Source organism: Megascapheus bottae, chromosome 15 (genome assembly GCF_031878675.1).
Source record: "Megascapheus bottae isolate mThoBot1 chromosome 15, mThoBot2.hap1, whole genome shotgun sequence".
Taxonomy (NCBI): domain Eukaryota; kingdom Metazoa; phylum Chordata; class Mammalia; order Rodentia; family Geomyidae; genus Megascapheus; species Megascapheus bottae.
Window position 1 is genome coordinate 30,047,988 of NC_143523.1, and position 22,945 is coordinate 30,070,932.

General features: G+C 39.5%; 1 protein-coding gene across 2 annotated transcripts; it reads left to right on the forward strand.

Annotated features, from left to right (window-relative positions):
- Window positions 1–167: 167 nt before the first annotated feature.
- LOC150054102 (lysosomal acid lipase/cholesteryl ester hydrolase-like) lies at window positions 168–22,614 on the forward strand. Of its 2 annotated transcripts, none has more exons than XM_090346933.1 (9): window positions 168–332; window positions 2,272–2,389; window positions 12,132–12,335; window positions 13,457–13,582; window positions 14,053–14,189; window positions 16,428–16,574; window positions 17,531–17,602; window positions 21,457–21,528; window positions 22,381–22,614. In XM_090346933.1, the coding sequence occupies exons 1-9, from the start codon at window positions 222–224 to the stop codon at window positions 22,612–22,614; spliced, it is 1,221 nt and encodes a 406-aa protein (XP_090203059.1). In that variant the 5' UTR covers window positions 168–221. The 2 variants fall into 2 exon arrangements, with proteins under 2 accessions (XP_090203059.1, XP_090203060.1); XM_090346934.1 differs by having other exon boundaries at window positions 12,132–12,330; window positions 13,473–13,582.
- The last annotated feature ends 331 nt before the right edge of the window (window positions 22,615–22,945 follow it).

Genomic DNA, 22,945 nt, shown 5'->3' on the forward strand with positions numbered 1-22,945 from the left:
GGGGGAAAGTGGGAAGTGAACCAGTTCTGGCAGTTTTTCGCCTCTTCCTTTTTTTTTTTCTAAATATAAGTCCTGGCCTCTGTTATTTCTCTTTGAACCCTTTAAATCTGTGGTAAGTTGTTGAATGTGCTGGTTTCCAGAGCTCACAGAATTCTGCTTTCCCGAATGTTTTTTTTGCTGAAATTCAGGACAAGTCATAATTGATTGATTGCTTTCTGTAGATGAGAATGTACTTGTTGGACTTGCTGGTCTGTGTGGTCCTGGGGGTCCTGCACTCCCAGGGGAGCAGAGGAAATGTGTCAACTGTGAATCCTGAAGCAAACATGACTGTGGTAAGTTTTTCCAAGGCATGTGCTTTTAATGTGCAAGGATGGCAGATGGCGTTCTCTTAATTATAGTTCTACAACTGTATGCAGCAACAACTTCGATCTCCTTATAGGTCATTATGTTTTTCACTTTCTCTGAATCATAGATTCTAGATTGTGTTATGTGTAATTAATGAATGTCAAGTGATTGTTGAAAACTCTGCATTTCTTAATATAATAGTTTTTATTAATCAATTCCATTTTTGAGTCTCACAGAATTTGTTTAGAGAACTGGAAGAATAGATGTCACAACTCTCAGAGCCTTATCATCTAGGGTTGATTTCAAAATACACTGAACAAAGATTATGACTAAGAATGTCTGGGTATCATGCTTCAACACAAAGGTCAATGTGAATGAAATGATAGGATGAAATAAAAAATAGACCCTTAGATGATTAAAGGTTAACAACAACTTTGAATTAATCTCTTTTGTTTTGTTTTGTGTTATTGTCAATCCTGGGGCTGGCACTCAGGGCCTGGGCATTGTTCTTGAGCACTTTTGTTCAAGGTTAGCACTCTGCCACTTGAATCCCAGAGCCACTTCCAGCTTTTTCTGTGTATGTGGTAACGAGAAATCAAACCCAGGACTTCATGCATGCTAGGCAAACACTTTATTATTAAGTCACATTCCTGGCCTCAATAATTTTGAAACAATCTTATGTCAATTAATCTCTTTTTTTAACAGGGTCACATTTTAATTCCTGAATTTTATAGTTTAGCACTAATATCACCACATATATACAAATGGTGGTGTTTTTTATACAGTGTTATTTTAAATCGTATGTCAATTAATCTTATGTTGAGGATAATCTTTTATTTTCTCCTTATGGTTTATCTCATGCTGTTACTGTATCTGACTTTGGTACCTGGTATATCATATGTACAGTTATTTGTTTATTTGAAACAGGAAAGGGAAAAAACAAGATGATTGGGAGGAAATGGGGGGGTGAGAAAGTGGGGAAAAACATGGGAAGGGCTATCAATGTTTGAGAAGTTATGTACTTACCACCTGACCAATGTAACTGACTATAAAATTAATGAAAAGTTGAAAACTTATGTATGTCTGAAATATCAGAAAAATACACTTTATTAAAGCAAACAATAGCTGTAAACTGGAAGATAAAGAGAATCAGCTGAAGAATGAGCTTCAGGACTTGATAGCAGTCTTTTGTTGTTTTTACTTTGGCTAGTCCTGGGGCTTGAACTTCATGTCCTGGGTACTGTCCTTGAGCTTCTACTTTTGTTCTAGGCTAGCACCCTAGCCTAGTGGTGCTAACCATAGCACCACTTCCAGATTTTTCTATTATATGATACTGAGGAATCAAACCTAGGGCTTCATGCATGGGAGAAAACACTGTACCACTAAACTATATTTCCAGCCCTGAAAATGGGATTTCAGGGTTAAGTTTTAGGGAGTGTGTGTGTATGTGTGTGTGTGTGTATGTGTATGTATGTGTGTGTACTTCAACTGCACCTGGATATTCTAGTGTAATTGTTTTTAGTCTATTGACAAAAATAAATGTTTTTATTGTCTGATTTATTTGGATAAAATCTTGAAAAGAAAGCAGTGATATCTAGCATATTTAGAAAGGAATGATGTTTCTTTTTTGTTTTGTAGCCAGGATAATATGGAGGTCCAATCAAATGCTGTGGTAATATTAGATACACTTGGTACAGACATGCTAGAATGGTGATAACCAAGTTTAACAAAATACCTATAAATATGGAGGTTGTAGTTTTATGCTCAGCTATTGGCTAAGTTGAAGAAACACAAAGTTCAGCAACAATTGATTTCCAGAATACAATCTGGGAATGTTCTGATGTGCTATTTCCTCCGTTGCCTCCTGATGTGGGACATTGAACCAGATTCTGTGCAAAGCATGTGTGCCGCCTTTTCTCCTCCCAGATCCAAATGATACGACACTGGGGATACCCTGGTGAGGAACACTTTGTGGAGACGAAGGATGGATATATTCTGGGCATTCACCGAATCCCTCATGGGAAGAAGAGACATTCTGACCAAGGTATGGTGTTTTCTGTGGTAAGACAGAAGAGTCCTCAAGTGCCAGTGGCTCACAGCTGGAGCTGAGAATCTCATTAAACATGTTGTGAGAATGCCCTCTGTATTTCCTATAATCCTTCCAGGCTCCTCCATCTATCTGCATGGCAATTAGCAGTGAGGGTCCTGGACTGTGTGTGTATCACACTGCTGCAGCTCCAGGTGCCTGGCCCTGGAATCTGCAGAAAGAGAGCATGAGTCTTGGGGTGTTACATGTGCTGGGAAGAAGCACTAGGGGTCACAGCGCAGACCTAGGGCTGCCCTGACTCCTGGTGTGTTCTCCTCACTGTGGATCTTCCACCACTTCTATGTGTGTAACTAGGATAGGTTGAACACAATGATCTAACATAATGATCTCTAAGTTTCCACTTCCATCATTGTCTTTGCTACTAGTTATTAGTTTTGTTCTTTCTTTGTGGGGAGGGATGGTGGTGTTATAAGGCAAGAAAACAGAGAAGTCACATTTTGAGAGGTCCAGTCTGACAGTCTTTATTAAAAGGCTCAAGACTGCATGGCAGACTCCTATCTCAAAGACTAGCAGCTAGCAACTATACTTTGCACTGTTAGAAAACTGAGCCATCAAGGCCAGAGAGGAAAGAAGGAACAAATGCAATACCAAGAGCCCAGCTCAGCTCCAATGGAGAGCTGAAGTGGGGTGCCATTATGACTGGAGAAGAGGCAGGAGCCAGGATGTGAACATGGAGATAGGTGGCGTGGTGAAATGGCGCCTGAGCTGCTCTGGGCCTGAATAGGGTTAGGTCAGGAGGCAGGGTCACAGGAAACTCCTGTTTCTGGAGCCACAAGTTTAGTAACCTATCAGCCAAGTGCCCCTACTTGCTTCCAGGAATTCAGGCAAGCCCCTCAGCTGGGAGGCAGAGTCTTCCCCTTCCACCACTACTAAGACAAGAGGCCAGACTCTACCATTCACCATGTGGCCAAGATGGCTGCAGTCAGACTCGACCTCACTACTTCAACTAGGAATGAGAAAGTATATACTGGGTTTTTACAATGGGGAACATAGACTGAAAATACCTAGTGTAAATTTTTTTTTGCCAGTCCTAGGCTTGGACTCAGGGCCTGAGCACTGTCCTTGGACTTTCTCAAGGCTTAGCACTCTACCACTTGAGCCTCAGCACCACTTCCAGCTTTTTTCAATGTATGTGGTACCGAGGAATCAAACCCGGGTCTTTGTGCATGCTAGGCAAGCATTCTACCACTAAGCCAAACTCCCGGCCCCTAGTGTAAATTTTGTCTCCCATGACATGTTCACAATCCCTGGACTCTGGCAAGCTGAGGCCAAAGGCTCATACTCTTTCCTATCAAGATTCCATCATTATCATCAATCTGATGTTCATAATTACAATATATTGTTTCATAGCTGAGGACTGAACTCAGAGCCTTGGACTTACCAGGCAAGTGTTCTTCCTCTGAACACAACACTGTTTTGTAAGGATTACCTTTTCTTCTTTCTGCAGCTGAATGAGCATCTCTGTTGAAGGCACAGAGCCTGGTCATAGATGCTGTATCTAGTGCAGTGCCATTGTAACTGTTCATGGGAAATTTAGTCTTTTTAATGGAGCATTAAAATGAGCATTCCAGGGCAAAGCCCCAGGTTTAGACTAATTGTTTTCAAGTGTTTCCCCAAGAGGAATGACACGTGTTGGTTTTGCATGCAGAGGATTACATTTGTTTTGGGTTAGGAAATCCTTGGATCATTTTGGCACCTTGATGTTGGACTCCCCCATTTTTTTCTGGGAGGGAATCTGTACCCCTGCATTGGCCAGTTCTGGCACATAACATTCATGTTAATTATCGTGTATTAGAGGAGCCCTTTTAAAAAAAAACCATTTCTTGATTGCCAAAACATTGTTAGTTTTCCATATTTGTGAGGTTTCCATTTGTGGAATCAACCAATTGATAATAATTTTTAAAGAAATTGCATGTGAATTGGGTACTTGTGGCTCATACCTATAATCCCAGCTTTTCAGGAGACTGTGCTCTAAGTATTTCAGTTGGATGGCAGCCTGGGTAGGAAAGATTGCGAGAATATTATTTCTAACTCTTTTTAAAGGAGCACTGACAGTATGGCTGAAGTAGTGGAGTGGCAGCAGTGAGCAAAAGAGCCGACTAAGAACTGGAGGTCTAGATCTAAAGACCCTGTATTTATAGCCAGATAGCTAGACAAACAGACAGACAAACAGGGGTCTGGGAATGTGGCCTAGCGATAGAGTGCTCACCTAGCACGCACAAAGCCTTGGGTTTGATTTCTTGGTACCACATATGCAGAAAGAGCCAGAAATGGTGTTGTGACTCAAGTGGCAGAGCACTAACCTTGAGGAAAAATGTCTAAGGACAGTGCCCAGACATTGAGTTCAAGCCCCAGGATTGGCAAAAAAAACCCAACAACAACCAAAAAAACAAAAAACAAAAAAAACAGATAAACAAAAGGACACAGACCACACGGACACACACACACACACACACACACACACACACACACACACACACACACACACTGAGAGAGCCTTTTTTTTTTTTTTGCCAGTTCTGGGTTTGAGTTCAGGGCCTGAACACTGTTCTTGGACTTTCTCAAGGCTAGAGCTCTACCACTTGAGCCTCAGCAACATTTCTGGCTTTTTATTATGTATGTGGTACCTAGGAATCGAGCCTGGGTCTTCGTGCATGCTAGGCAAGCACTCCACCACTAGGCCAAACTCCCGGTCCCTGAGAGAGCCTTTTGACTATTCATTATTTCTTGAACAATACAGTATAATGAACATTTAACAAATGAATAAATTTAATAAGTATTTATATCTAGGAGGGATTTAAAATATGTGGAAGATATATACAGTACATACAACTGTGACTGTACTTTCGGTAAAAATTGGAGCATTTGTGTGTTTTGGTATCTATCCTGTGTCCTGGAGCCAATTCCTGTGGATACCAATGAACTGCTGCATATATTACGACACAGTAGAATTAAAATTTGTCAGTTCAATTCTAGTCTCTTTCCAAGAAGTCATTTTCCCTCTTTTCTTGCAATTTTTGCCCTCTTATTGCTTACAATATTTCTGCATGGCTATAGTTTAGGGTAGTCTATAATGTTGAATTCTTCTCTTTGTGTGTTGTGCTCTTAGGTTTTTGCACAGTCACTGTCCTTATTGATGGCGGATTTATTACACCACATGAATTACATCTTTCTCATTTGGCCACTTAACAACTGGCTTATTGTTTTGTTGTCATAAAGAAGTGAACTATTTGTTTAGTTTGAACTATGTGTCATTACTGTGCTTCACATTTCATTATCTAGTTTTTCCTAATGATTGTTTTTATCACTTCTGGGCCTTTACGTCAGGGCTTGGATATAATCCCTGAGCCTTTTTGCTCAAGGCTAGCATTTTATCACTTTGAACCATAGCTCTCTCTCTCTGTGTGTGTGTGTGTGTGTGTGTGTGTGTGTGTGTGTGTGTGTGTGTGTGTTCAGATATAGTCTCATTCTGTAGCCTATGCTTCCCCGAATCTTTTATTCTCTCTTGAACTGTCATTGCTGGTACACGATACTAAGTTATCTCATTCATTCCTCTGAATAATTAAGTATGAAACTAGGGCTCAAGCTGGCTGAACAGCAAATGAATATTAGTAGCTAATGAAAATCACACCTTTTCTGTATGTCAGACACTTGGTTTATAACTTCTCACATATAATTATTACTGATAAGTTATATATCATATTTACTCTGCAGGGAAGCCAGACATTTTGAGTATCATTCAATGTGTCTTGTCAAAACTTGATGTGAACCTGTGTTGAACCCAGGTCTGTCTGACAGTCAGTATAGTATCCGCTATATAGGATAGTGCTTTGCTCCGCCATTTTTGCTCTTTTCTGTGTCCCCGGTGGGACCCCTTTCATCTATTTTTGTTAACACATGTTACTATATGTACAAAGATATTTCACTGGGATATTTACATTCATGCCTTTAGTGTACTTCCTCCTGCTTCAAAAGATGCCTGGGATAAAGTTGATTTAAAGTTTGGTTAGTTATTGAATGTTCTCAGCACTCTAGGGAACTTGAGCAGAAGTTTCTTTCATTTCCTACTCTTGTTTTGTTTTTCTGCTATTTCTCTCAGGTGAGTAGAAAATAAATTTGTGTAGAGACATTTATGAGTTTATGATTTTTAATTTAAATTTTATTCAATTTATGCTTTTTCATATAATTTTATTATAATTAATAGAATGGTTACATTATACTCACCAGATAGAAGGTGCATTACTTCACATATATTGATACCCTTTCTCATGTCTTGGTCCCCATTTCCCTCCCCCCACTCCTGCCACTCATCTTGTTTTCCCCCCTTCCCTATCCAATTTCAAATAACCAAATATGCATATATCCAATATATCAGATAACCAAGGGACAGCAAAAGAGATGAGAGATAACATAGTACATTAAGGATAACAATCACTCATTATATGAGGCCTAGTACTTTTTCTTAAGTTTTTTCATTCAAGGCTGGCACTCTACCACTTGGCCCAGGATTCCACTTCTAAGATTTTGCTAGTCAGTTGGATATAAGAGTGTCAGGGATTTTTTTGCCTGGTCTGCTTTGACCCTCATATTACAGGGGAGGAAAGGGCAAGGAAAAAAAAAGTAAACAAACATGGCTGAACACTAACACAGATTTATTCGGAATAAACCTGCAAGCGTAGGCACATTGCCCAAACTAGATACTCACTCTTTACAAATCTGAAGTATGTATAATCGATCTGAAAGAAGGCTGGAATTATCTGGAGGAGGTAATTAATGGTGGGACAAGTGATGGGAAATAAGATCACAGTTGAAGACAGAGAGCCAAGCCAGGATATCTGCTCAAAGGTTAAACTGGCAGTAGATTTGGGTCTGGTGCCTGCCATATAAGTTTATCTGGACTGGAAAAGAGGGCAAGGTGAGTGTTAGTGAATGAAGGGGCTGTTCTGTGACTTTTAGATATGAATATCTGGCCATTTAGAGCTTTCATAAGTGCCTTTGTTTTTATTACTTAATAGGACAGTAGGATAGGAGGAAGGGAGAGGCTCTCTGGCCACTTCCTGCAAAGGAGGTTATTGTCAGTGCTGGGGTACTGGATTAAAGACAGAAGGTCTGGTTAAGTATTCCTGCTCCAGGAACCTGCTGTTAATGAAGCCATTCGAGAGGAATAATGGCTACATGTTTGGTGTAGGTGTCTGTAAAGAAGACTCAAAACATTGGAAAAAGGTTTTGTGATATGGCTAATAATGTATGAACCTAACACATTATTAGGAATAATGTAAGTAGGGATCCCAGTATAGGTGCCACACATGTGAAGACCAGCTGTCCTCGTAGTTGGCTGTTAGTTTCCCGAGCTGGGAAGTGAGGACTTTGAGCTCCTTTGTTCTCTATAGTACATGCCAGTCTCATTTACTAAAAGGCAGCCTTCCTTCTGCAAGAAGACACTGATTCTACCCTTTGCTGCTCTAAGTAAGTCCATTCCCCTGCAGTCTGAAGTAGCCTGGCTTCCCAGGAATGTTCCTCTCTGGAGGTCAGTTATGGCAGGTGAGCATGTTATCTACTGATGTTTGAAAGGCTGTCAAAAGAGATTGATAGAGTATTTGAGGGGTACTAGTATCTGGTATCCTAGTACCTGACCCACTGTGACCCTTGACCACAGCCAGGAGAGGAAAGGCTTGTGTTGCCTCTTTTGATTTGTGGCCAAGAGTGAAATGGAGGCTATCAGGGGAATGACAGGGACTTGGTCATCTAAGAAGAGTGATATTGAAGGAAATAAATAAACCAAGGTGCCAACACCTGTCCAGTTGGTTAGGAAGAATCTGTAAGATGCCACAGAGAAAGAAGAGGCCAGAGGGTGAAGGCAAAATGTAAGGTAAAGGTAGCCACCTAATTTAGAGTGTTTACAAACTGTGGTAAGGTGGATGAGTCTTTTTTGAACAAAAGTGATAGTGCCTCTGGGAAACACAAGGAAAGACAAGAGAGTAAGTTTGTGTCATGTAGAAAAGCGACAGATGTGAGCATCAGGTGGCCATACTCAGGAGTCATTTTTCTTAACTTCTTGGCTTTAGTTACTTTTGGAATAGCAAACACATGTAACTCTATAGTAGTACTCTAACAACAGCCCCTTTTTCTTGAGTAGTTTTTCAACTGTCTTTGTACATACTCTCATCATCAGCATAAACATTGGCACTACAGGTTAATTTCAATTTGTCTTTTAATTTTAGTTTTCTAATCCCTGGGACTATATGCCTTAGTTGGTTTAATGGCTTTGAGAATATGCTTCTCTTATTTTGATCCCATATTGCAAAAGGTACTGGCCTGTCAAGTGTGAGTCTGTGTCAGTAAGATGTAAAAGTGGCCACTAAATATAAGCAATAATGGTATCAATAGAAATATCACCCAAGCAGGGCTTCCCTAAGCTAAATTAAGAAATTTATACTGTGAGGCCACCTTATATAAGCCTAATTGGAAATGTTCTAGAGGAGGATTAAATCTTCAATGACAAAAGGCTTATGAGTAGCCATGATGAAAATGCAAACAATAACTGATTTAAAAGCCTACTTATTTTGCTGCATATAGTGTTTTATGATACTAGTTATGACTGACAGCATTTTTTATTACCATGGGGAATATATGGACTAAAGTCTGTTTGGTGTGCTATCATTAATTTAAGGGCATCTGTTTGGTGTGGTAATGTCCTGTGAGGTAGTTATATACTTGAGAAAAATAATACCAACAATTGACATGATCATTTTGCATATTTATTAAGTTAAAATATCCATTTAAAGGTTCTTGAGATGAAAAGACAAGTGAACTCTGATCCACTTGCCATAATGGGTGTATTATTTTTCTTCTGGTACTTATGTGTGTGTGTGTGTGTGTGTATGAATGATTGTTCAAGCTTAAGAAGCTTAATTGCATACAAGCAGTTGTTTTGAAAGACCAAATAAGGAACTCATTTTACGTCAGCGCATGAATCTTGATCTTACAAAATCCTTTAGATAAGCTTTGAAAATACAGCCAGTGTCACAAACATTTACAAATGTTATGTTTTGCATGTATTCCTTAACTTTTGTCTTTTCTTTGTTGGTACTGGAGATTGAACCCAGGACATTTCACTTGCTTAGGCAAGCTCTTTGTGAACTACATCACAGCCCCTTTTGTGTATATATAATATATATGCTATGTATATAAATATGGAAAAACAATTGTGGAGGTCTGAGAGAAAACATAGTTTATTTGTTTGTTTGTTTGCTTTGCCGGTCCTGGGGTGTGAACTTAGGGACTGTGCACTGTCCTTGGATTTCTCAAGGTTAGAGCTGCACCACTTGAGCCTCAGCACCACTTCCAGCTTTTTCTATATATGTTGTACTATGGAATTGAACCCAGGTTTTTGTTCATGCCAGGCAAGCACTCTACCACTAGGCCAAACTCCTGCCCACCCCTCTTTTTTTAAAGCAGCATCTGGTTGTAACACTGAAGGAAAGTATGGGCTGTACCTAGAAGAAATTTTAAGAAGAGGTATATGCAATTGAGTTACCCCAAGAAAAAAACTGGTCCCCAAGAAAGTACTTAGTCTAAGCAGTAGAAAAGTGTTTGCAGAACCAAGCAAATAGTCTGTCCTCAATACCAACAGAGGTAGGGGAAGATTTTTCTTCCTGTGGAGTTACAATTGTTTTAAGTAGAAGACAATGATACATAGGTGATGCTAGGTAAATCATAAAGCCAAGTGATAGAAACATTTTCATAATATACAGCGAGGTCAGACATCGAGATGTCAAGGTTTCTTTTTTTTTTTTTTGTGGATCATGGGGCTTAAACTCTGCCAGGACACTGTCCCTGAGCTCTTCAGCTCAAGGTTACTGCCCTATCCTTTGAGCCACTCCCCATTTCCCATTTTCTAGGGGTTAACTGGAAATAAGAGTCTCAGGTCCTTTTGTGCTCGGGCTGGCTTTGAACCTTGATCCTCAGGTCTCAGCTTCCTGAGTAGCTAGGATTACAAGCATGAACCATGGCTCCTGGCCAGGTGTCAAGGTTTCTTGAGGGAGAATGGGATCCAAGGCTGTGAAATAATCACTCAGGAGAGGAATAGGCTTTGAAAAGCTTATGAGGAGGTGGGGCGGGGGGCAGGGGGAGTGGTGGGGGATGTTGGAAGCTGTGAACAGAGAAAAGGAGGGAGACAGGGACAGAGATTCCTCCTCTGTCCCACTAAGGAGATTTGTAATAGAGGGCCAAGTGGTTGGGCCTGCAGAGGACAATGTTCTTTTAGGAACATTCTTTAATTATATCTTTGTTATGATTAGTAAATTTAAGTGGACACATTTTGTCATCCAAAATTCATAGCTGGCATTAAGAACCTCTCTCAGTCTAGTCTATGGATCCATAATGACACTGACCTACTACTGTGGTATGATGTATGGATTTATAGCTTCTCTGTTGGAACTCTTTCTTTGCTCTGTTTATTTTGCCATCTTCACCAACCACGGGTAACCACTGATCATTTGATCATCTCTTTATGTTTTCTGTATAATTATACGGACAGCAATCTTTCAGAGTGGTGTTTACACATGACAATATGACATTTAAGATTCTTCTGGTCTTTTCATGGTTTAATAACTTAGTTCTTAGTAGAATTAGGTTTCACTCTGTTATCTGGATATATATATATATATATATATATATATTCATTGATTGACTTAGCACACCTGATTTATTTATTTACCACTTGCAGGTTTCTGTGTAGATATAAATTTTCAGTTCCTTTTGGTAAGTCATCAGGGAGTATGATTACAAGATAGTATGATAAGATTATGTTTGCTTCTATAAGAAATGACCAAATTACTTATCAAGTAGCTCTGCCATTTTCCCTCCACCAGCAATGATGTGAGTTTCTATTGTTCTCCATCCTTCCCAGCAGTTGGTGGTTTCAGTTTTTCATATTTTAGCTCTTTAGGCATCTAGTGGCAACTCATTGCTGTGCAGCAAGCAGTATTTGTTTCATTCTTTTTGGCACTGGGCATGTGCTCAGGGGTATAACATTGCCTGCTCAATGGCTGATGCTGTGTTTTAGAAGTGCAGCATTTCAATTTGAGATGGAATCTCAGACTTTTCTGCCCAAGCTGGCTTTTGCACCTTATTCCTCGGACCACAGTCTCAGATGTAGCTGGGATTGCTGGTGCCTGACATGTACAACTGTTTTTGTTTAGCTTATTTTCTCATAAATAATTGTGAGAAATGCAACTATTGGAGCAAACTGCGGAAACATATTGCATATTGTGAAAACCAAGTGAAAAAGCCAATCCAGACAGGAAAGTTTATGAGACATTTATCCCTTATCTTCCATTAATTGACAAAAGGCTGGAAATAATGCTGTGGCTCAAGTGGTAATGTCCTGGACTTGTGTAAAAATGCTAAAGGTTGCATACAAGCCCTGAGTTCAAGAAATTCCCTTATCCTCTCCCATACAAAATAGTTTTAGTTCTCCCTTGTCAGTACTCTTCAAAAACACATTTAGTGTTATATAAATGGGAAATGCCACATCTGTATTTTAATTTATTTAAAGTTCAGCATTTGCTTTGATGTTTTTAAAAACAGTTCTGTGTTCATCAGACATCGTGTGTGTTTTAAAATTTATACATACGGTCCTTAAACATGAATGTTTTTAAACATGAATGTTTTTCAGTTCCCAAACTAGTTGTCTATCTTCAGCATGGTGCACTAGGCGATTCGAGTAACTGGGTCGCAAACACTGACATCAGCAGCCTGGGCTTCATCCTTGCCGATGCCGGCTTTGATGTGTGGATGGGGAACAGCAGAGGAAACACGTGGTCTCGGAAACACAAGACTCTCTCCGATTCTCAGGATGAATTCTGGGCTTTCAGGTACATTGCAGTTGATTATGACTTGGGCTTGTTTCTCTAATACTTAACCAACATAGGGATTCAGCAGAAGAGGCCATCCATAAATCACTGTAAAGATGTATGAGAGAAGAGACGTTGAAAGTTCTAATTCTTTTCAGGAATTTAATGATGAATATCAAGGTAACTTAGAAAGACATATTTCCATGAATAATTAGATTCTGTTGGGTATTCTGACATTCCTTGTGTTGTGGGAAATATGGAGTCAGGTACCCTTCCTCTCTCCTTCAAAAATACCTTTCCCAGGTGTTCATGTTTCTTCCTTTCAGAAACATTTCTCTCTTACTTCTGGATCTATCAACAGGTATCATATGACACTAGATGCATCACATAAATCCTGGCACTTGATTATTTATGACCCCTATCTCATAAGGTTTATGGAAGGCTGATAGCAGAAAACACAGGTGAAGAACCTCCCCAGAGCCTGGCACAATGTGAAATATATGGGAATAATCGACATATCTGATCATGATGCTACACACACACACACACACACACACACACACACACACACACACACACACGTCCTGCCCTCCATAGACTCATGTACCTACCTACCTGATTTGAGATTACAGCTTGATGTCTGAGGAATTAGCAAAAGTCAAAATTCTGGGTATCACTAGTCTTTCCTTCCATTTGTACAACCAGATTCTCATCAAGGACATGAAGCTCAAGAATAAGAATTTCTACCAAAAGGCATGATTCAGAACGTGTTTGTTGTCACCTGTTTGCAACAGTGAAAACTGGAAACTACCTTAATGCATGCCAGGGACCAGTGTCATAATTGAGCAATGATAGTGTGATGTACTATCAGAGTAAAAGGTGACTAAACAACTCTAACTTCATGTACCACCGTGGATGAAGCCAAATAGAGCCCCTCAGACAGTGGACAGGAAGATTAGGGAAGTGGTTCTGTAAGAGTGGCACCTATGAATAGGAATCTATGGATATTTTAGTCATCCCGGCAACATTCATTCTTCAGGTCATTGTTGACTTACCTACCCAGTTCATTGTGTGACAACACATGTTTTAAGCTTAGTATTTGTGTAGTCTTCTATTTGTGTGCCAGTTCAATGAATGATTTGTTGTTTGTTTTTGGCTTATAGTTTTGATGAAATGGCAAAATTTGATCTCCCAGCTTCCATTGACTATATTCTGAGTAAAACTGGTCAAGAACAGTTGTATTATGTGGGTTATTCACAAGGCACCACCATCGGTATGTATACAGCAATAAATAATATTTTAAAGTTAGGAATTCTAAATATTTGAGTTCTCTTTGGGTGACCAATATCTATTTAGATGGTCTGTGAATTTGGGATGGAGGAAGGGCTGGAACTTGAGACATTCCCAGTAGAGCTCTTGAAAGGTTACAGACTTACAGTGCACATTGTTAAAGGAAATGGAAAGATTTTGTGGTTTTCCCATCTGGATTTCTTCCCAGGCATTTCTAAGTTTAGATTGAAAACAGCACTTGGCAAAGCCTTGATTTTGTAGTTTAATTAAATTCCATGTTTACAGCTGGCTAGGGCCTCGTTTCAGGAGCTCTGCCTCCTCAGGGCAGTGCAGCCTCCCTTTTCCCTGGGGGTTCTCCAGGGCTTCCCATATGATTCTTGAACTCTCCTGCCTTTTTTGAGAAGAAAATTCTCAGAAGATGAAATTTCTCTTACCTTCCTTTTGTTCCTGCAGGTTTTATAGGTTTTTCACAGAGTTCTGAGTTGGCAGAAAAAATCAAAATGTTCTTTGCCTTGGCTCCTGTGGTTTTAGGAGATTTCATTTCCAGCATTCTAACCAAGTTATCAGACCTCCCAGATGGTTTATTTAAGGTACATGGCTTGTCCCCATCTTTGCCTTCCTAACAGATTTCCTCTTCAGATTGAAGCCTTGCTCCTTGGAGGGAGACTGTGCTATCTTCCTCTGTGTTTGCTCTTAGTGGAGCAATGGGTTTCTCCTCTTTCCTTCACCCACTTGCTCTGACTGGTTATGGTGGAGCCATCACAATTGTGAATACTAAAGCTGTGGGTATCCACAGCTAATGTGCTAGTCCAGCTCTCTATCCACTACAGAGGGAACGTTATTTATACATGAACATGGCTAGCATTACATTCCAGGAGGGGAGCTTCTGGTTGGAAATGGGAGACAGGGGGAGAATAACTTCCACAGGCCTATCTCTGTGCACTGGAAGTGGATCTAAAGAGAATGTTTAATTACATTCTCCAATATGGCCACCAAACACAGCAGCCCTCAGCCCATAGCTGCATAGGTCTACATTTTATTCAAGGAGGAAACAGCAGACAGGAGAAGCCATTTCAAGCCTTCTGAGATCAGAAGGCCCTTTATTACTACATTAGATGTTTTATGAATTTTTACACACATAGGTACACACTTAAAATCTTTTCCAGGAAGCTACATGTATACAGCATGTAATATGCTTCCATTCTATAAGGGATGACATGTTGGGTTGTGCCCTGTCAGGCCATAGTAGAGCTGAACATTTCCTGTCACCTGGTAAAGTCACAGTTTAACCTCTTGTACTGGTGTTGCTGGTGTAAACCAACCTACCATATTACCAGTCCTATCTAAACATCTAGAACTTGCAATTATGTATAATGCATAACACTGGATAATGGTATATTAGTATGCTTCTGATCATTATACTTTAGGGTTTACTCCTACGTATGAAAGGAAAATTTTATGTAAAGGACTATGTTGTTTGCTAGCAAAAAAAAAAAAATCCCCTCAATTTCAGAGTCACTGCACCAAAATGATCACCCTGTACTGTCCAGGTTGTGAAAGGACACTGTACTCCTCAAACCTGAGACAGGTGGACTTACCCTCTCTAGGTCTACCCATTTATACACGTGTTTGTATTAGTTTGCTAGTAATGGGGGCAAATCTGTCCCATGCCTCTTCCCTGCTGGTAGTTGTTAGCAGTCTTTGACCATTCCTGTTGGTGGAAGCATCATTTCCATTTCTTCCTTCCTTTGTTTCTCATGTTTCCCCTCTGTGCCTTTCTATATGCATGCTCAAATTTCCCCTTTCCATAGGACATCTATTTTGACTCGAATCTTCTGTAAAGACCCCAGTCTAAAGGCATTCTAAAATACTGGCAGTTACGAACTCTATGTCTACGTTTTTAAGTCATAATTTAACCCCTGAAACTGCCTACCAGTTCTTCTAGGTGTTAGATATGAGGAAAAGATAGATTTGGTTTGAATATAGAAAGAGATTTTTTTTCCCATTTTCTGTTACACAATACATGACTTGAGAATGTATTGATTTCTCTGGTAGTATCTGGTCATGAATTTTCTGACCTGGTCAATGATACTATAGATGAGTACAACAAACTTCTTTACTGAACTATTAGTTATATCATCTACTGTCTTGTATAAGAATTCCATGAATGAAAACAGCCAGCAGTAATAGACATTTTGTCCGTGTTTCAATAAAACATAAAAGCATGCAATGGGGGAAGGAGAATGGGAATGAAACAGTTTAATTAATAAAAAACAGAGCCTGAGCTTAGGGGTCTGAAATTGCTCTGGAAATGGATAATGGAGATTGTTGCATAAGGTGTAAATATACTTGCTTTAAGTGATCTGAACACATGAAATGGTTAAAATGATAAATTGTACCTTAACCATGTTGTTATCACGGTAGAAAATAACCCACTTAAAATTCCCTAGCAGGGGCTGTCTGTGGCTCATATCGGTGTACATAGACACAGTTCTAGAACAGTGCTGACCTTTCCTAGTACCACCAACTCCAGTATCCATCTAGCCATCACAGAAAACTGGGATTGTCTCTGGGAGCAAGGATCCTGACTCTTGCCCTTAGTAAATGAACATCTACTATAAACCTATTTAATTGTATTTTCACCCCAATTCCATTTCTCTAACATGTCTGTACTTGTTGAGTACTTGTTGGATATGGGATAGTCTCCATTTTGCTCCTGAGGCTACTGGTAGAACGTTGGTGGGTCTGTGTTTCTGTCGGGGGCTGTGGAAACTTCCGTCCCAGCAGGAAATGCTGAAATAGGCTTGGGTCTCTTTATATTTTTCTAGGAGATACTTGGTTACAATGAATTCCTTCCTGAGAATCCAATCACGAAGTGGCTGAGCACTCACTTTTGTAACCACGCTGTTCTGAAGGAGCTCTGTGGAAATATGTTTTTTCTCTTGTATGGATTTGATGAGAGGAATTTAAATATGGTATGAATGGAATGACACTAAGAATTGATTTTAATGTTCTGTGGATTTGCTCTGTGAATGTGCTTAGTTTGAATGATGTGGAGGACTCAGCAGTGGTCTGATTAGAACTCTGAAGAGGGCTCCGTTCAAGAGGAACAAGTGTGATTTTTAGCAAGTGGCTACACCAGCACCTGTCCTCATGGCTGCTTTTATCCTCTGTGAAAAGTTAAATATGTCACAATTCAAGCCACTATACTTATATATTTCTTTAGACAAATATATGAGTTTAAATTGGGAGTTTCCATTATATACACACATACGTGCATGTGTGCATTCATATATGTAACACACATTCATATATTCAAATATGCACGACATATACTTATAAGACAAACATATTACATGTGTATTTTACATACATCTTACATATGTATTTATTTGTTTTATTAAGTGCGAGTCATTGGCCAGAGATAACCTTGTTATGTAGTTTGTAATACTGAATTTTGAAGATAGGTTTGAAAAGTCTGCAATGAAGTCAGGCATTGTGCCCTCTCCATGTACTCTTAGGATTTGAAAGATGAGGGCATGTGGAATATAAGTATGAGTCCAGCCTTGGCTACTTACCAGACCCTTTCTCAAAACAATTCTGGCTAGAGCAAATCTTTTTAAGTGAGATCACTTTTTTTCTTACTATTAAAGGAAGGGTGATTTTCATTTACAATTTTGCAAATTCAGAAAAGCAAAAAAGAAAATTAAAATGGCCTATGATTGCAACCTGTATTGTTCCACCCTCACTCTAAGTTTATTCATATTTTATAGGACATATTTGTAGCCAGAAAATTCTTTTTCCATCTTACTCTCATATATTTGAGATTGTAGCTCTGTAGTTTTTAATTCTTTGAAGGACAAAAGGTGTTAATCTTCAGTACCATCTTAATGTCGTTTTCATTATTTAATTTGTAATGTTTACTGTACAGTCAAGATTGGACGTATATTTGTCACACTGTCCTGCTGGAACTTCTGTGCAAGACATGTTACACTGGAAGCAGGTATGCCTGTGAGGAGGGCAGCCGGAACTGGGTAAATGCAATTGTTGGAAAGATGCAAGTGTTCACTGACCTACCATTCTCTCTCCTGCCTTTCTCAAACTGAGACAGTCTGTGTAGGACTCTGATCTGGTTTCCTTCCTAGTCTCTCATTGTGTTTGTGTTGTCTATGTCACCCTCAGTGAGGCACACATGTGTGAGATCACCAAACAGCTGTGAGCTTTGTCTTGTATCTTCTTCCTCTCCCTGATTCTCTTTTCTCCCTCTTGCCCTGTTTGTCATTGATTTGCAGATTTATTTTATTTCTTTGTTATTTCATAAAGCATGGTTTTGGAGTAGCAGTGGAGATAAGGGGCTGATCTGTCAGCAGTTTCCTGTGAACATGATATGCTTGGAATGTCAGTGGATAAACAAACAGAGCCACACCAAGATGAGCATGGAAGGGAATCACTAACTTTGAAAATAGATTTTTGCTCAGTTTGATCACCGAAGTAATATATGTCTGTTCCAGACTATATATTCACAAAATAGGAGCATTGTGTTTCAATGAAATAATTTTTCTATAGGTCAGCATAGATTAGAAATGTGTATTTAGAGTTGAGAGATGGCTCTGTATTCTGCTATATACAATAGCATAGCAGTAGATATACAAGTAAATTTTTTCCCTATTTTTTCCTTCTTGACAATATGTCAGAAGTATATTTCAATTCAATATTTTTTCCAGGTAATTTTATTTTATATATAAAATAATTTACTGTTAAGTTTCAAACAAAGTTGCTATAAATATTTCACATAATTTCCAAGCTCCATTAAGACAGGCAAGCAGTTAGAGTCAATGGAGGGATTATTTTTACTTGTTGGTTTAATTGTATGTGTGTGTGTGTGTGTGTGTGTGTGTGTGTGTGTGTGTGTGTGTGTGCTGGTACTGAGACTTGAACTCAGGACCTTGAGCTTCTATTTGGCTCTTTAGCTCATGTTTGACTCTACCTTAAGGCAGGAATTCTATCAATTGAAACACAACTCCTTTATGCTCATGGACTGTTCTTCCCAAGCTGTCTTTGAGCTTCAGTCCTCAGATATCAGCCTCCTTTCTAGCTAGTATTATAGCAGTAAACTGGGTTGCTTTTAACAGGGACATCTTTTAATAAAACATTGCTTTAAAAACATGGAAATTGGATTTGTACTATTGTCTACAAATGCAGGTTTTAAAGATAGAAATTTCTTCGAAAAGGATGGAGTGAGGGAGAATAACATTTATCAAGATACATTGTTGCTGGGTGCTGGTGGTTGTTCATGCCTGGAATACTAGCTACTCAGAAGACTGAGATCTGAGCATGCAGATTCAAAGCCAGCCCAGACAGACTTATACATCCAATTAACCACCAGAAATCCAGAAGTGGAGCTGTGCCTTAAAGTGGTAGAGTGCTAGCCTTTTGCAAAAGTGCTCAGAGATATCTCCCAGAACCTGAATTTAAGCTCCAGAACCAACAACAACAAAAACTACATTGTACTCATAGTCACTTATTGAATTGAAACCCCCTTTTACTGTTTAAAATAAAATTATGAAAACAAAACCAACAGAGACTGCTATGTATGCAGCAACTCATCTTCACTAGAGAAACTATAGTGGCATTATTAATTTTAATTTTTATTATCATTAAGTAGTTGTACAAAAGGCTGTTTTTTTATCCTTGACAGTATGATTGAGGTACATATGACCTAATGATACTCAAAGTTTAAAACTTGATAGATTTTGCCATAGCTTTAGTCTTACAAAACCATATCAATCAAGATAATGCACATATTGTCAGTCCTCAAAAGTGTCCCCATGCCATCAGTACTTCTCCTCTGCTTCTCCTCCCACCCTAGTGACTCAGCTACCTTCTGTCACTTTAAGTTAATTTACATTAGAGTTTTGGTACAGTCATAACATATATGTTTATGGGCTTTTTCACTCATCATAATTGGTTTGAGACATTGCGTTTGTGTACTTGTTCTGTTGTGAACTTTTTGTTCCTGATAATCTGTATTTGTGTAATATCTCCCTAGGAGGTTCTTCTTGCTAACTAGCTGTGGTTAAAATCACTGCTGATTTAGTATCATTCCTCAGTGTCCTGTCTATGGAAATAAGGCTCTAACACTTTCTGACCTGGATCAGCTGTAAGGAATCATTTCCTGGCCAGAAGTTCTTAGATTGTCACTGGACACTGTGTTTATGAGTGGTTGTCTCGCTACAAGCCTTTTTAAAAAGTTGATTCCAGATCATTTTTTCAAGCCACTGGCCAGGTCAAAGGCTGCAAGTGGAGGTGCTTGACTCAGTTGTGATCTAAGGGCTTTGGGATCTAATTATTCTAAAAAGTACCTGATGCTCAGAGATGTTCTAATTATTCTAAAAAGTACCTGAAGCTCAAAGGTCAGATTCCCAGTAGCATATTTGATCTTTCCCCCTTGTATGTACTGTGTCAGGTCTCTGTGTGCACAAAAGCTGTTTCCTTAAGTTCTCTCTTTTGTTCCCCAACCTGTGGTCTTTGTCCAAGGGCCACCACTGGGTCCAAGAGGCAACCTTAGTGCCTGCAGGGAGAGGCTTCTTCTGAGGAGGGTAGAGCTTGGAAGCTGGCAAGGTGCAGCCTGTATTTTTCAGGGAGAACTTTGGCCTTCTCACTTGAGTTTTGGGAGGTGCCTGCTAAGGTCCCTTTATTCACAGTATGTTCTAACATTTATTTTTGCTTACATAATGCACAGATTAACAACCCTCAATCCTACTCCTTTCCTGTGCATTTAAATATTTCTTCCTCTTCATGAACTGGATGAACTTCAGAGACAGCCGAAATGAATCCTGTGGGCATTTACTCACATTCCTTAGTCCTATGCAGAACACAGGTACTTGCTCCTTTTGACGGGATGCCTACCTAGACATTACTCTGTAATATTAGTCATAGCTATTTAAGGTATTCCTAAAAGATAGAGGTTTAGGACTGGAGTGTGGCCTAATGGTAGAATGCTTGCCTAGCGTGCACAAAGTCTTGGGCTCTATTCCTCAGTACCACATACACAGAAAAGCCAGAACTGGTGCAGTGGTTCAAGTGGCAGAATACTGGTCTTGAGAAAGCACAAGAACAGTACTCAGCCCCTGAGTTAAAGCCCAGAAGAAAAAGAGGTTATTGGGACCACGTAAGGCCTATGGAGAATCTATATATGTGTGCGTTTGTGTGTGTGCTTTGTGTCTGTGTGTGTGTGTGTATCATTACATACTATCATCTGGCTTCTTTGCTTAAGGTTGGCACTCTAACCACTTAAGCCACAGCTTCACAACTTTTATCCTTTTGTCGGTTAATTAGAGATAGGTGTGTCACAGAAGTTTCTGCCCAGGCTGACTTTGAACCCCATTCCTCACATCCCAGCTTCCTGAGTAGCAGCACAGTCCTGAGCCACCAGCCTCCAGCCCCCCAATTAGGAGCGTTTTTAGAGGTTCCTTGTAAACACTGTTTCTAGTTTATTCTCTTTATTACCAGGATCTACTACTTCAGAAATTGATGTCCCACATACCCATTGTTTCACCCCCACTTATTTCAAGGCTTTTGTCCCTGTCAGTAACTTTCACCCTTCTCAGGGTGTTTGTATGTAGCTGCTCTCCTGTGCCTTACAGTTGCGATTTTCCTACTCATACAGTGAGAAATTGAGCCATAGTGTAAAGTGGAGTGGAATCATTTCATCTTATTTTAATTAAAGATTTGGAAATAAAGATTAAACCTGGCTTTTGGTACAACACTCAATTCTGAGACCTGGTGAACTCACGCAACCTCTGATGTTAACTCAACTTGCTTTTTTACTTACCCCCCAAATTATCTTCCTTTTAGATTTTAAATTTTCACAGGTTTCAAGCCTTTGACTGGGGAAGCAAAGTCAAGAACTACCTACACTACAACCAGGTAAAGGTTTCTGCCTTTTCTTGTAAATGGATCCCCAAAATTACCCATCTAGGAAGCCAGCCTGCCTTACTGAGATTCTGGATGTGCTTAGCTACTAAGGAATGCCTAGGTAGTATTTCACAGGTTTGCAGTTGGTATTAGGGACTGGTTTTCTTTCTCCATTCTTCCCCCAACTCTAAATAAGAACCAGGCACTATTCAAAGTGAGCATGAGCACAGACACGGCAGAATCAAGTAGTTCTAGGTCTATTGCAGGCTTGTTTGCTGTGGGATCTTGGATATTGTGTAAGCACTTACCTGTACAGTTGGAATTGGTGTCTTTAAAGTACCTAGTACACTAATGTGAGAGCTCCTTTATCTGTGTTTTTCCCACTCCATTCTTACAGCATCCCTGTGGCTTAGACATGGTTAGCTTTTACTAAAAGAGGAAGAAATTGGTGTTGAATGGTCCAGCCTTCTCTCTTCCATCCACAAGGAGAAAGTAGAAGGGCCTGGCTCAGTAGCCCCTTCCTACTTACTTGGGCCTTCAGCTCTGTGTGCAGATCAGGAAAACAGGGCTTCCCTCCCTGGAGTATCTTCCAGCCTTACTGATTCAGCAGAGGGCAGAAACTCTGTGGCTTGTATTCTTTATTTGGGGGTTGGATTTCTTTGTATTCTGAAAGAGAACCTGAAAAGAATATCTGAAGGGATTTTCAAAACTCAGTCAGTTTTTCTCAAATAAGAGAATGGGGATTTAATAGGGCTTGTTTACTGCCCTGTGGAAAATTATAATAAAGATTTCTTTCTTTCTTTCTTTCTTTCTTTCTTTCTTTCTCTCTTTCTTTCTTTCTCTCTTTCTTTCTTTTTACTGTAGAGTGTCCCTCCCAGGTACAATGTGAAAGACATGCCTGTGCCCACTGCCCTGTGGAACGGGGGTCATGATACACTGGCAGATACCAGTGACGTCCACACCTTACTGCCTCAGATCACTAACTTGGTGTACCACAAGGAAATTCCTGATTATAACCATATAGATTTTATTTGGGGCTTGAATGTCTTCAAGAGTGTGTATGCTGAAATGATCAATCTGATGAAGCAATACCAGTGAGAGTCAAAGGTTAAAAGGTGTTTGCTTTATTGCTGTAGAAGGCTTGTTTTCTTTACCCATATGTATGATACTTTTATGTGAAAGATACCATGATATTAAAGATGACCAATTTTCATTAAATAGAATTAGAAGCACACACCCTTGCATTATTTTTTCTGATTGTGATGATATATGAAGTTAGGGTCTCAAGCATTGTGTAATTTTTGTAGTGTGTTAAAAATTACCATAAGGCTTTGAAAAACTCATTCCACCTATTTGTCCTCATAATTTAACGTTCTCAGTTGTATACATAGGGCAAATTTACATATTGGGAAAAAGTTAACTGTTGATA

Excerpts from the sequence above, each read along its gene's own strand:
- LOC150054102 (XM_090346933.1), top strand. The coding sequence starts at position 222 with ATGAGAATGTACTTGTTGGACTTGCTGGTCTGTGTGGTCCTGGGGGTC. Across the intron at positions 2,390-12,131 it reads GAAGAGACATTCTGACCAAG|TTCCCAAACTAGTTGTCTAT; the intron begins GTATGGTGTTTT and ends AATGTTTTTCAG. Across the intron at positions 12,336-13,456 it reads ATTCTGGGCTTTCAGGTACA|TGTTTTTGGCTTATAGTTTT; the intron begins TTGCAGTTGATT and ends TGATTTGTTGTT.